The sequence below is a fragment of the Danio aesculapii genome, chromosome 14 (assembly GCF_903798145.1).
Source record: "Danio aesculapii chromosome 14, fDanAes4.1, whole genome shotgun sequence".
In the NCBI taxonomy this organism is placed as follows: domain Eukaryota; kingdom Metazoa; phylum Chordata; class Actinopteri; order Cypriniformes; family Danionidae; genus Danio; species Danio aesculapii.
The window spans coordinates 37,084,893-37,100,214 of record NC_079448.1 but is presented as its reverse complement, the minus strand read 5'-3'; the positions used below and the strand labels follow the sequence as shown (position 1 = coordinate 37,100,214).

General features: G+C 36.0%; 1 protein-coding gene across 1 annotated transcript in view; it reads right to left on the bottom strand.

The window, feature by feature from the left end:
* rnf145a (ring finger protein 145a) overlaps positions 1-15,322 on the bottom strand; it is a 42,475-nt gene that overhangs the window by 17,279 nt on the left and 9,874 nt on the right. Inside the window, exons 3-4 of the mRNA XM_056472276.1 lie at positions 5,149-5,257; positions 849-940 (exon numbers count right to left, since the gene is read on the bottom strand). Coding sequence (XP_056328251.1) covers positions 849-940; positions 5,149-5,257 — 201 coding nt within the window. The remainder of the gene's footprint in view (positions 1-848; positions 941-5,148; positions 5,258-15,322) is intronic.

Sequence of the window (15,322 nt, the reverse complement as noted above, 5' to 3'; positions counted from 1 at the left end):
AATAATAATAATGTAGAGCTTTACAATTTTTCTACTTATCTTGTAAAAAAAAAAAAGTATTCAAATCAATTGCAATATGGTATACTTTTGGTGCTTCACACCTTTTCAATAGTCATTTTGTTGTTTCAAGAATAAGGTCCAAGATTTAGAATAAAAGTAACATGTAAAATGTTTTCTCTATTTAAAAATACAGTAGCGAAAGATGATTTCTCTTACGTCAGATTGTATGTTTTCCTGTAAAGCTGGATGTTGGATGTTGGAAAATATTTGTTACTGGCCAAAACTGATGAGCTGAAGTCACGCCGAAGCGACAGCCAACAGAGGATTCCACTTGGCCTTAAAGCCTTTTTCAATGTGTTATTTTTACTATGTATTATGGCATAGCAGTCAAAATAGGACCTCATGCATGGGACAAATTCTGGACCTTTGTCAGTGAGTGGTGGGTTTTCTGAACCACCCGAACGCCCCCTGGCTACGGGCCTGTGTATGTTAACATTTTTTACATATGCTAACATAAATTAGCATGTCTGTAACGTGTTTTACCTATATATAACATGTTTTTACATTTTGCTATCATAACTATATAAGTTAATAAGATGCTTTAGACAAGGTTAATATATTATAATCATCAACTAACAGGATTTTTAAAAACATTATGAATTAACCTCTATCATTCAAAATTGATAACCTGTTATTCCGGTTCCTACCTGGTGTGAACGAACACTTTTCACAATCCAGTCAAACAGTTTTCATTCAAATACACAGAAATCATTCATATAACAAAATTAATAATAAGTCATAAACAGCATTTCAGGCTGACTGTACAAAGTGTGATGTCCTGCACTTACAGAGGAGCGCAGTAGTGAAACGGTTGATAGAGAGAGGCTCCAGGTACAGCGGGCCCTCGTAGCCAGACTCCAGCTCACTGCGCACATAGTCCCTGAAACAGAAAACAGAGACCTTATTCTAACCTCTTGCAGTGTGACATTCCCCCTGAGTCATCACGGCCTGTGGAGGATCCATACTCGCTGCCTGAATCAGACAGAGCAGAGCGCTGGAACCATCAGTCCGTCTGCTTTTATCAGACTGCAATTCCTGAGAGAACATTCGCTTATATAACATTCAGCTGAGTCCCACTGAGCACAAAAACAACCACCACTGACAATCACAAAGTTGAAAATAATGCTTTACCCTTAGCTAAGGAGATTTAAAATAGGGTGTGCAACCCCTACGGGCTCCGCACTACTGCAGGGGCTTCGGCAATTATAATTCAGCTAATTTTTTTTAAAGTAAACTAACTTTCTGTAGATTTCTAACTTTGGCAATAACATAGTCAGAATTATTAGCCCTCCTGAATTATATTAGCCCCCTGTATATTTTACCCAATTTCAGTTTAACAGAAAGAATTTTTTTTTCAACACATTTCTAAACATAATATTTTTAAAAACTAATTTCTAATAACTCATTTCTTTTATCTTTGCCATCATGACAGGTCATAATATTTTTCTAGATATTTTTCAAGATACTAGTATTCAGCTTGAAGTGACATTTAAAGGCTTAACTAGGTTAATTAGGCAAGTTTGGGTAATTAGGCAAGTCATTGTATAACAGTGGGTAGTTCTGTAGACAATCGAAAAACTATATTGCTTACAGAGGCTTAAAATATTGACCTTAAAATGGGTTTAAAATATTTAAATAAAAAATTTATTCTAGCTGAAATAAAACAAACAAGACTTTCTCCAGAAAAAAAATTATTAATAATGTGAAAAAAATCCTTGCTCTGTTATGACTTCAATTTTATTTAAAGGGGTAGTCCAGAGTGTATTTTTAAGGCTAGGTTGTGTTTATAAGATGCATTTGTAGAAAATCACGTTATTTTTTCACATATCCTACTTTGATAATATACAGCTAATCAGCTAACATGAAAACGACTGTCATATTTCCTAGTTTCCTCTGAAATGCCCGCCCCCAAGAGGCTCTGATTGGTCCGCTAACATAAAGTGCTGTGATTCAAGAATTGGCTTTACGTCACTCCCCTACAAGCGCGTGCTTTTGGCTGCGTAAACAGTTTAGTCAGAGCGGCTGTTAGCAGCGTTAGTTGTCTGAATCAGACAAAAATGAAGAGCACACAGCTCACGCCTGCTCTCTAAAATAAAATCTGACAAATGTCTGATAATATTTCTTCTTCGGGAGAAAGTTTTAATTGTTTTATTTCGGCTAGAATAAAATCAGTTTTTAATTTTTTAAACACCATTTTACATCAATATTATTATCCCCTTTAAGCTTTTTTTTTTCAATAGTCTACAGAACAAACCATTGTTATACAATAACTTGCCTAATTACCCTAACCTGCCTAGTTAACTTAATTAACCAAGTTAAGATTTTAAATGTCACTTAAAGCTGTACAGAAGTGTCTTGAAAAATATCTAGTCAAATATTATTTACTGTCATCATGGCAAAGATAAAATAAATCAGTTATTAGAAATGAGTTATTAAAACTATTATGTTTAGAAATGTGTTGGTAAAATATTCTCTCTGTTAAACAGAAACTAGGGGGGAAAAATAAACAGGGGGGCAAATAATTCAGGGGGTTTAATAATTCTGACTTCAACTGTATTTACCAAAGACAAACTAACTAAAATGTGAATACACCATCTTATAATATGTGGACATTTTAAATATTAGAATGGCTTTGAATATAACTTAACCTTTTCAGGGTAAAATATCACCCAGTTTATAACACACACACACACATGCCTGAATAAACATTTATAATGCTTTCTTAAATTCTTTACTGAGCTTGTCTGTGCTGAAAGTCTAGAGGCAGAGAGGGAATGGTGTGAAGCAGGTAAGTTACGAGCTGGCGGTAATGGCTTTGCCACACTTGGGTGATCTTAATTTGAGCAACCGCTGCTTTTTCTACAGACACACATTATGCTGAGAAATGTGCTAAAAGCTCTCTCTTAATCTGACACTAAACAGCCACCTGTCAAGCGTGAAGCACCACACTATAATCGCGGACCCATAAGCATGGCAACAGAACCTCCAGTAAAGCAACGCGCCTGTCTGCTTGGATCTAAAGTCGTCTTTCTAACTTCAAAGCATTTAAAGAAATCGCTTGGTGGAGAAATAGTTTAAATGTTCAATATCAGTCTGAAATAAGTACAATTTAATTATATAATAATAAAGTGAAAAAGAATGTATTTACTGTTGTTGTTGAAATTGTAGTAAATGAACAAAACTACTTGTGTTTGTCATGGAAAAGAAACAGCATTACAGGTTTAGAATGACAAAATGGAAGGTAAATTATAATATAATATAATATAAGGTATACATTAAAACATAATATAAGTTAAGATATAATAAAATATATAATATTTGATTTGAAGGGGCTTGTATAGAAGCAGCATGATTTAACATAATACAAAACATAACTTTTTTTAGGAAGAACACTTCAGCACTACTGATGAACAAGAGAAGTTTAAGAATACATTCTGTTCTTTTAAACCTTTCATTCATCAAACACTCCTGAATAAGGCAGTACAGTTTCTACAAAAGTATTTAGCAACGCAACTATTTTAAAATTAATAATAAGAAATGCACCAAATCAAAATATAAGAAAATGTGCTGTGACACTAAAGACAATTTGTGCTGAAAATTCGGCTTTGCCATCACATAACAATAATGTAATAATAAATTGTAATATTAAATTATATCAGTGATAGTATTTAAATAAAATTGTAATATTTTACAATAAAAAATGTTGCTGTGTTTTTACTGTATTTAAATGCAGCTTATAAGAACCTTTTCTGTTTAAATTACAGACCCCAAATCTTTAAACATTTATCATTTATATGATTTAATATAAGAGAAATTGCCTAATGACTGAATATAATATAATATAATATAATATAATATAATATAATATAATATATCACATTAATCACTGTTCAGTGAATTATCAGATAAAAAAACTGATCATAAAAATTTATAAAATTAAGGACTTTGCATAAGGGTGAAATACTAAGGTTCAAAAAACCCTTGAAATTTTTAGCTTTTATTGTGAGGAAAACTGGATAATTTTGAGCTTTATTCAGCTTTTTGTCATCTTCCGGGTTTAAAATTCATTATTGGCGTGGAATCAAAATCTGCGACGTTTTATTCACAGACAGAGATTTCCTATCCTATGACAAGACCCTGGTCCTTAATTATTCATTACTGCAGTTGCTTAATGATGGACCTGCCATCTGTGACACCACGGCAATGCACGCCATTCATGAAGGGTCGTGTGTGTGTTTCCATCGTCCACAGGGTTTATTGCATGGTTTTCTCCGCGATGCTGTCAGAGCTACAGATACAGCCAAGCTGTTTTTGTGCAGCATTTTTGTCAGGAAAGCTGTATGAGAATGGTGGACTTTGTCTTTTATCAGTTGAGTCCATTACTATTCAGACACATGCCTATGCTTGCTGCTGTATTCGCCCATGTTTAAAATATTCCAGATTACCGGAGGGGCTAATTGTTTGAATAGGTATGGCAAGGGACCTGTTTTACTGCTACCACTGTGTCTGCATTTAGCCCCATGGATTCAGGAGGAGAGAAGTCCTCCTCATTTATACTGTAAATATTATAGTGTATATATGTAGCAAGGCATTGAAATGCTTCCTGTTTATTTCGTTGCATTTTCATCATTTTCTGTTCGGCTTAGTCCCTTTATTTATCTGGGGTCGGCACAGCAGAATTAACCGCCTTCGTTGCATTTTAACTTTGTAAAATATAAAATCATGCGTCTCCTCACATTTAGGTTTGATTTATTTTAGTGTGTGTGGGCGAGCCAACTGATGAGTCACGTAGCGTTTTTTGAAAAAAAATTTGAGGTAGACTTGAACTGAAAGAAAGGGGTTTCATGACCCTTTAACTATGAGGATATTGTACAATGTTCAAGTTGGTCTCATGACATTGCTCTGTTGACCAAAAGTCATTGTTAAACTAGTGGCAATGAACAATAGACCTTTATCACCACTCAAATTTCCCTCCAAATTGGATTATAACATCCCCAACCTTACAAACACACAGCATTTCTTGCAAGCAGGCATGTTATGGTGTCTGCTGTTCAATCAGTATCTTCTATTAAACTTCTAAAGTCTCACCTGGAGATCTGGTGTCCGGCAAACAGCAGCAAGGCAGTGAGCACGTACAGGTAGAGCTGCACCAGGTGCTGTCGGGGCAGAGTGAGCAGAACCAGACTCAGAATGTAGCCTGAAAGAGAGAGGAATGAAAGAATGAGACTGCTGTTGGAGCGCTATGTGAGGATGCTGTCAAGCACACAGAAGGGTCTCAGAGGGCACATCTCTCTCAATATCTCCCAGACCGGCAGTGAGAGTCCATTCACTCAGACTGTCAAAGAGAGTCACACAGCTAGAGCACACAAACTGAATCCGGATATCCAGTTCATTAATAGTCACACCTGCTTATAAAGGCTCTGGCCATGCTCACAACTGAATACTAACATACGCTATACACACACACACAGTTATTTTTAATAGCATTGTGAAATAGTTGTATATTATATCATATACACATTAACACTACATTGCATAAAAAAATAGCATGCAGTTATCAGTCATAGAAATTACCAGGGTTATTTTTCATTTTAATACATTTACATTCATGTCTATCTATAGCCCATATCTGTCATTCATTCATCCATTCATTCTCTTTTTGGCTTAGTCTCTTTATTAATCCGGAGAACATGCAAACTTTACACAGAAATTCCAACCCAGCCGAGGCTTGAACCAGCAACCTTCTTGCTGTGAGGCGATCGTGCTACCCACTGCGCCACCCTGACACCCTCATATTTGTTATATATATGTTATTATTATTACTCACAATCAGATCAGCACCATTTTAAGTTCAATTTAGCAAGCAGAGCTTTTGTAATCATCAGTCAGATTCCCAAAGGCCTACATTCATCTTCTAAACACAAATTCAGATATTTTAGATGAAATCCGAGAGCTCTTTGACCATAGACAGTAATATTTCTGAGTAGGCAGGTGCCGGTATGTGTGGAGTTTGCATGTTCTCCCCGTGTATTAATAAAGAGACTAAGCCGAAAAGTAAATGAATGAATGAATTGTAACATTTGCCTTGTATTTAAAGTCATTCATAATTCTGCTGCTCCACCTTTAAGAACATTTTTAGCGTTTACATAAGAGAAAACCTCTAAAATGACACGGTTGATAGAAAGAGGGGAGTGTAGTGTTCCTAGACGTAAAACTTCATTTGGTCAATCTTCTTTTTCTTAAAGAGCCACAAGTCTGTGGAACACACTTCTAACTGAATTAATTGCATGTTCAAATTTTAAGATGTTTTCAAGCCTATCCAAAAAGTGCCTTCCATCTAAACAATTATGTACACACTAAGGAAGCGTTTATGTTTGATTGTTTGCGTGTAATTTGTGTGAGTGAGCCTGTATATTTCAAGTTGTAATATGTTTTTTTTTAATGTTAAAGGTTCCGGGAAGTGCTTTGAAATATGTATTTTTATTCGATGTTTGACGTAATCTCAACCGAAACATGAAGAGAGGGTGGGACATAGTGTAGCACCACCCCTTTTTTAAAAACAGCCAATAGCATTTTGTTTTATCACCGTTCTGCCAGTGACAGTGGTTGAGCTCAAGTCCTTTAAATGAAAAGCAAATGCGAAGCATCTTGAAGAGGGCGGGGCTCGTCAGATACTAGAGAGCTTTTGATCCATTATGATGTGATGAGAAACTAGTGTGAGGTGATGGGAATAAAACCGTTGATCCATTTAGGCAGAAGTGACAAACTACAAGCTTTTCATGTTTACAGCAGTTTTATATCTTCTAAACACAAATTTTGAGCCTATGAAACAAAGTAATGTTGATATATAGATCTGTTTACTGAAACCTCATAGTAAAGTGTCCATCAAATGCACACTTCAAGTCAAGATCAAAGTATATGCCTATAGTAGGTGATCTGGATAGTTTTTGGGCTTTGGTTTTAGGCAGACAGTTAAAAAACATTTACATTTTAACTAAACAACTACTTTCAAACTCTTGGAATAATTCCCCCATTTTCTGTATATGAACCTGAAGTTCAGGTTCAGGCTTCAAAAGGCTTGGTGTGACAACTTATTAGGCATGGGCCAGTATATGTGATGATTCTGATGGTATGATAACCTTGGATAAAAATATCACGGTTTTCACGGTATTGTGATTACTGCTCTAAAAATTATGCTTTGTTATATCAAGTTCTGGGGATTTTTCGATACGATTCCCCAACACGATGCGGGATTATCCAATATCTTTCATATCGATATGGTTTGACGCCACACGTGTGCATTCAGCGTGAAACAGACCACTCCAAGGTAGCACGTGAGCTCCACTTGCACAAGTGTGTGCATGCGCAAATGAATGATTCACTCAATGAGTCATACAAAAGATTTCTTCAAAATGAATGAATTGTTCAAGAACGACCCAACACTGACGCGACATGGAGGAACATGCAGTGCCAGTGTTGTATCGGAATCTGACTCCCCGGACAAATCCGATTCCTCCTCGCATACACGCATGTCACACAGCGCCTGCAGCTGTCACAGCGGTTTATCAGAAACCTTTTATCAATAATTTTTTCCGCAATTGACAGCAAGAACGAACATAGAAGCCTTGTCAAAGAAACCAGCAGCACCTGAATGTGTTCAAAAGAATTAAAAACGTCAAAATGGGATGAATTTATCACACATTTCGAAAGTGAAACCACCTCATATTCACTGATTATAAATTCAGTATTTATTACACGACGGTCTCTTCTTTACATTTACGTTATAACACATTTATCTCTGCGTTCTTCTCGTTTTCATCTCCTTATTTAAAGTTTAGTAAAACAAGTTTAGTCAAAACAAAACAAAAAAGAAAGTGTAGGATTGTTTTACATAGAGTGAAAGACTTCTCTTTAGATATCTTCGATATGTGCACTGTTTAATAATTTTGCACAATACATACATGTAAATGTGTAACTAAAAAAAAAACACATACAGCTAATTTAATTGTTGTTTATAAATCACACAACTGTGGTATACAGGATTACTTATGACAACACTGTAATTGTGACAAAATACTGTGTTTCACATTTACACTCAGTGTAGTTGTGTTACTATTTAAGTGTGATAATTTTTTTTGCTCAGACAATGTAGCTATGTTTTCAATGGTTCAGTTTACTTTGTTTTTTACAAAACAGCAAAGTAGTGCCGTGTATAGTGTTAAGCAGGAGAAAAACCTGTACTGTGTTTTATTTATCAAAGATTTTGTACATCTGTTATTTTTTTTGTGCAACCAATGTTTGAATTATATTTTGCTCAAAAACTTTAATAAAGTTTTAATAAAGGCTTTAACTCTCAAGTAACCATTTATTGGAAAATACCGGATAGATATCGTATACCGTCACTCCTCCTAAAATACCGAGATATGATTTTTTGCCCATATCGCCCATCCCTAGGCTAAATTATTCAAATGAATGACTGATATCTGCTGTCTTCATTAGTTTCAAAAACACAGATTTTTTTATAATTTAAAACGGCATCTTTAGGTATCTTTTTTTTGCTGGAGATACTGTTGTTCTAAAAAAAGAAAGAAATAAATAAAACTAAATAAAAAAATCTTACACATACCTTAGGAACGGTATTGCAGAAAATTTTGACGGTTTTAAAACCTTGACTTTTTTTTAAACTGCAGTATACCTTGAAAACAGTTTTGTCCCATGCCTACTACTTATGGCATAAAACAGCGCAAGTTTACCTCCATTTTGCTTTAATCGTATGACCATCAATAAGAAACCTCAAGTGGAGGATCCAGTGTGAGGAAAAAATAGCCTTCCATCAGACATTTATCTAATAAAAAGCCTCTTATGGTGCAATATTTAAAGATTTACATGTAATTCCATTCCCTATCATACGTTATAATGATCAAGAGTAATGTAGTATATTATTTAGCTTTCGGACAGACATTGACTGGCTCAAGCTGGAGTGTGTGTGAGTAGACAGGATGAACCGGGAGATTAAAGCCTTTGCCATGCACAGATTAAGCCCTCATTACTGCATTGCCAAACCCTCTTGATCCCTCCTGTTGCATAACTGTTTATCTGACGTTCTGCACTCATCCTTTCACAGTTGACTTCTGCCATTCACAAATAACAAACCATGTGCCACACTGCTGCTGTCTAGAACGTGGTAGAAATACGCCACAGTGGAAATATTCTGCAGAGTTGGAAGGCACAAAGTTTATTCCAGTATTGATTAATGTGTAGTATTGCTGGCACGCTAAAGCTTGAACCAATGCAATTACCTGGGAATAAAGTTAGTACTGAAATATGAGGAAGCTCTTGCCAGGTCAAAGAGCAGAGGACTTGGCCAGGTTTGTGGCTGGATAAAATGTTGAAAGACAGCCTGTATTATCTACAGGCAGTAAAGACGGAAAGTACCTGTGATCTTGCTGACAGTAGATGTTCTCCGTGTCTCAATTTAACCTTCTGTAGTGCATTCAGCCAGACAAAACTGACTCTGATTTATGTTATATATAAGAGAAGACTAAAATGAGAGAACAATACAATTTCCTGCTTTGTCCTATTTGAAGTAATCCTGACAGGACTAAGAGAGACATTTTTAAGCATATTTTAGAAGCTAAATATATTCTGAAGAACAGAATGAAATATTAGAGAAAGAACACAGAATATGTTCAGATAACTGACAGTTACTGGTGTTAATCTGGCACCTGGTGGTAATATTTTTATCTGACAAAACACATGTAATTCTGCATTCAAGTAATCCTGGGCTGTTCCTACTTTACGAGTTGAGAGGTTGTAATAAAGATGTCAGTTGCATTCAAGTCACTTTCGTCAGCACAAGGTGGTGTGTTGTACATACTTTTGATAAATTACAAGAAAATATGGCAGGGTTTGTTTACTCTGCTTTTAGAAAACTGAGAACAAAAATTTGCTGCAGTTGTGTTTTGTAACTGACAACCCACAAGAGTTGACTTTCCATCCATGAATTCCACCTACTGATCTATATATAAAATACTGTATATGGTATATTCTCTATTATAGATCAGTAGCTTTGTTTCCATCCACCTTTTTCATGCACATTTTGGAATATTGCATAAAAAACGCTTAATGGAAAAGCCTAAATGCGCAAAAACTTTGAAAATGCCCATAAAAACTGAGTAAGATCAACTTTTTATGCAACAAGAATAGAATAAACTGTATAAACTACAATGGAAACCCATTTACTGAATAAATTCCAACATGTGGATAAAAATAGAGTTCATTACTTTTACATTCATGTCTTTGTCTTCTGAGGGGCAATTCATTTATTATAAAAGGACAAAAGCTCCACAGTGACTTAACCTAGCCCAGCAAATTCCATTTTTCTTTTTGACATTTGGCACCAGTTTATCCAACATAGACTCATTCTGAAAGCGTAGCCCTATATACATTTCTGAAGGTTGTGTATTATGTAGCAAGAGGTACAGTACATCTGGAAAGTAGTGCTTCACTCATTTTTTATGTTACAGCCTTATTCCAAAATGGATTAAATTAATTTATTTCCTCCAAATTCTACACACAATACCCCCATAATGATAATGTGAAAAAATATTTTTTGAAATTGTTGCAAATTTATTAAAAATAAAAAAACCTGAGAAATCACATGTACATAAGTATTCACAGCCTTTGCTCAATACTTTGTTGATGCACCTTTGGCAGCAATTACAGCCTCAAGTCTTTTGAATATGATGCCACAAGCTTGGCACACCTGTCTTTGGGAATTTTTGCCCATTCCTCTTTGCAGTACCTCTCAAGCTCTATCAGGTAGGATGAGAAGTGACGGTGTAGAGCCATTTTCAGATCTCTCCAGAGATGTTCAATAGGATTTAGGTCTGGGCTGTGGCTGGGCCACTCAAGGACACTCACTGAGTTGTTGTAAAGCCACTCCATTGATATTTTGGCGGTGTGCTTTGGGTCATTGTCCTGCTGGAAGATGAACCGTCGCCCCAGTCTAAGGTCAAGAGCGCTCTGAAGCAGGTTTTCATTCAGGATGTCTCTGTACATTGCTGCATTCATCTTTCCCTCTATTCTGACTAGTCTTCCAGTTCCTGCTGCTGAAAAACATCCTGTTACCTGTTTGTCTGGTAGTTCGACGTGTACGTCAGCAGACTTGAGACACATGGCGGAGTTCGGCAAAGAATGGTTCCAGAAAGCGGGTAAGACAAAAACTAAAGCTATAAAATAAAATAAACAAGTAAATAGTAGAGTGGGTGATGCAGTGGGGCAGTAGGTAGTGTTGTCGCCTCACAGCAAGACGGTCGCTGGTTCGAGCCTCGGCTGGGTCAGTTGGCGTTTCTGTGTGCAGTTTGTATGTTCTCCCTGCGTTCGCGGGGGTTTCCTTCAGTTGCTCCGGTTTTCCCGTGGTAAAAATCAGGCGAGGGCTTTTCTTTTTCTGGATTGCTTTTTTAAACACTGCGGTTGGGTTTAGGGAAGGGGGTGGCCGGGTCAACCGGTGCTTTTTAAAAGACTATCGGTTGGGTTTAGGGAAGGAGGAGGGTGTGTCAGTCATTCAGTCAGTCAACAGCTGCCTCTGGTGGATTTACGTGAGAACAGCAGGCGTGAATGAAATTTGAGATCCAAAAAAGCATACACAGTGGCCTCTGGTGGATTTGTGAAAACAAAAACTACAAAAAAATGTAGCTCCTGGGACGTATTTTGCTCTCTCCAGAAATGTATATAGCAATACTTAATCAGAATGAGCCTGGGTTGAGTTTATCAGGAAGTGATGAATTTGTTCTCTTTGACTAAATGGAAACGGTGCTACCTGTATAATCGCAAAAGTTTTATGCAATATTCCATTTTCTCGTTTAATTTGCATCTTTTGACGGAAACACAGCTAGGGATTCTACCATGTTTCTCACTGACCTGCACTCAACTTAGGGTTAAAAAAATGTTGAGTTTCTCAATTGTGATAATGACTTTGTGGTGGCTTTCATGTGCATTCAACTCGTAAAAACAATATATCTGACGGTTTATTAATTGAATAAACCATAACTGGCAGTCCAACTTTCCTGTTTTTACTGACTTTGCAAGAAAGTGACTAAAACAACTGACAGCAAGTTGTCCAGGTGAAAGCCAAAAGATGAGCCTTTTACCATAGGAAAGTTAGCTGGCCATTCTTGATCTGCGATTTCAGAAATAATGCATAAAAGTCCCTCAAAAATCCAGACAAATGAACGGGAAGACAAATCAACACTGCAGTTGGAATTGCTGACCATTTTAGTATAAACAAACGTTTTCAGCATAGCAAGACTCTATGTTTAAGAGAATCAAAAGATTTTTTTGCAGAGGAGCTTGTTGTATGGACAGATTACTTGTCTAAGCGTCATTTTTGTGTTGAAAACAAGTTTATTTGTGAAACATCCTTGTGAAACTTGTGAAACCAAAGTGTGTACAGAAGCCAGTAAAAGGTGTAGGAGGAAGTGACATGGTTTGGGGATTGTTTTCATTCAATATTTGTTCACCCCTTGTGTATTGTTCAAATGTACTACCCTTCGGTTATGTTGGTGGATGAGGAGATTCACCCTAAATATGTGTAAAGTGATTTGAGTGTCCAGAAAAATCGCTATATAACTGTAAGAAATTATTATTAATTATTATTATTAGTTGCTGCTTTTGCCCCCTTGACTTTCAATATAACTGACATTTTTTGATTGCAAAGCCATGACAGCAAATAATCATGCAGTCTTGATTGTTGGTGACTTTTCCTGATGGGAGGAGGTAAACATTTTAATTAATCGTAGGTGATGTCTCTATGAGCATTTGGTCAGTAAAGCCGGTTTTATTAAACCTCCAGCACATGTTCTTAGTTGGAGCAGCCAGTACATGGACAAGCTGCACAAAAATCACATTCAAAATCAAAAACAATTGAATCGGATGATAATAACATCAAGATAATCGTTCTGTGATAATGACAGCAGTTTGCGTAACTTAACGGCTAAATTCTGCACCTGAAATTACTGCAATAACATGTTTTTACTCCTAACTGACTTCAGAACTTCTTTCAAAAGTTTGAAATAAATCCTTCTGTGAGATGACTCCGTTTGTGATTTCATTTTGATTAATCTCCAATCCCTATATTACAGTCACTGAACTGTGGAAGAGATTGGAAAAAGACTGGAGCAAGACCACTGTATAGCAGTGTGAGAGACTAGTGATCCATTGTGCTCCCAAATGTGCTGAAAACCATTCAAACCAAGGGGTAAAACATATAAGGTTGGGTGGCTCAATTCTCTCAAAATGTCCTCAGTATAAAGGGCTAAACCCCAGAATACATAGATATTGCCTGTTAAAGTAGAGCTGTTCTGCAGAAATGTCAACTTCTAGTGTCTGAGATGGTCCTCTCTATTAGTTTTAATGGCCTTACAGTGTCACATTATTCCACTGGCAAGGCAGAGCTATTCCTTCCGCTACATTATAGTAAAAGCAAACCAGAGCTTCTCAGGGCCAGGTGCTTTTGCTCAACGCTGCTATGAACCCAGCAAGCCTGAGATGAAAGAAGACTATTAAAGTTTCCCCTAACAGCAGCACTTTTCAACCTGTGGGAACTGCTGTTCTTGGACTCAGCCCGCAATTCAGCAGGGGGTCCTGAGGGTACCATCGCACCATATACACTGGACAAGCTACACCTGCAAAAAACAAAGCTACAGCCAAGAACAGAAGCTGCTGAACTACTGTTAAACTGAACACCAGCAAGGGCTCTGCTAGTGGTAAATTTGAAATGTCAACACCTAGTCATTGCTTCCAAGCTAATAGCTAATGTCAGAGCATCCACGCAGTAATATACCGCACTGCAGATATGGCAAAATTCAGTCTATTGTTTTCTGCTCTATGTGAATGCAACAACTGAGAGGAAAACAAATAAAAGTCTTATTGTTTCGTTAACATGGGAAACGAATCACATTGGTTTGTTGTGTTGTGTTTATTGAATTAAAAAAAAAAATGCTGCATTTGTGAGAAAAAAGTAGCAAATCTTAATGTTTTTAAGTTTTGTCCAGTAGTGCTGTAGTGTCCAGTAGTGCTTAGTGTCCAGTAAGTTTTGTAAAAATGTTAAAGAAAAGGTTCAAAATGTAAAAATAGTTTGAAAAATTAAATTAGTTTCAATATATTTAATAAAGTAAAACTTTTTTACATGAATGAATAAGGTAACATTTTCGTTTAGGTCATAATTTAGCTTATTACCTGCCTATAAGATAGTAACTGTTCATTAGTAGGTATAAAAGTATGATTTCATTTCATTTCATTCTGCATCCCTAATCCTACTCAAAACCTAAGGCCAACTTCTACTTTACTAACTATTAATAAACAGGGGTGTAACGGATCACGGTTGATGCGTGTTTCGTACGGATCACAACCCACTGTTTCGAACACACTTTTTTTTTTACTTTACTAAATTTATAACAATCATTCAAATCAGATGTATAAAATCATTTAGGCTTTCCTGTAAAATATAATGATGATGGAAGAAGTTGTGGTAGGTTATTCGGGATGTGGTGGGTTTCTTAGGTTATTAAAGGTGTTTTCTGTCACAACATGTTTAGCCTACATTAATGCATTCAGTGTAAGCTGCATGATTGATCATTAAAAGATCAGGATCTCAATAACCACACAACATAAATTATAAATGATGGTGATTTGCATATGTCTATTTATCCTTTGAATCGCTGAATTCAAATCTGTGTTTGAAAAATGCAAAAATCAAAAAAAGAGATTCAATCTTCAGTTTACAAACAGTCAAAAAACACAGAAGTGCGGGATAGCAGTTTATAGTTTAGATATAACCACTGATGTTTATGGTAAATATTAAAATCACCATCATATGCATTTAACTTGACACTCAAAAATGATAGTTGTAGGCAGCAGTTGCATTATTTAACGAATAGGTGGCGACAACCAGCCATCAAAAATATGCCACTAAATAAATCTTCAAAAATGATACATCTAGCAGTACAACATGACGTTTTATGAGTGAATAACTGAATTGAAAATGACACTAAAAATAAATATGGGTTGTACAAATTCTAATGTTAGATTTCTACATTTAGCATTATCAGCAACAGTAGTACTAACAGTGAAATTTTCACAGGACTGAATATTTTACAATTTATTTTTATTCAGCTTATTATTTCTTTATTTTATTTAATAAAATTACAGGTTCTAAGTTCTGTTTGTTAAAACCAAAATTGTTTTGCAGTACTGTTTTTGT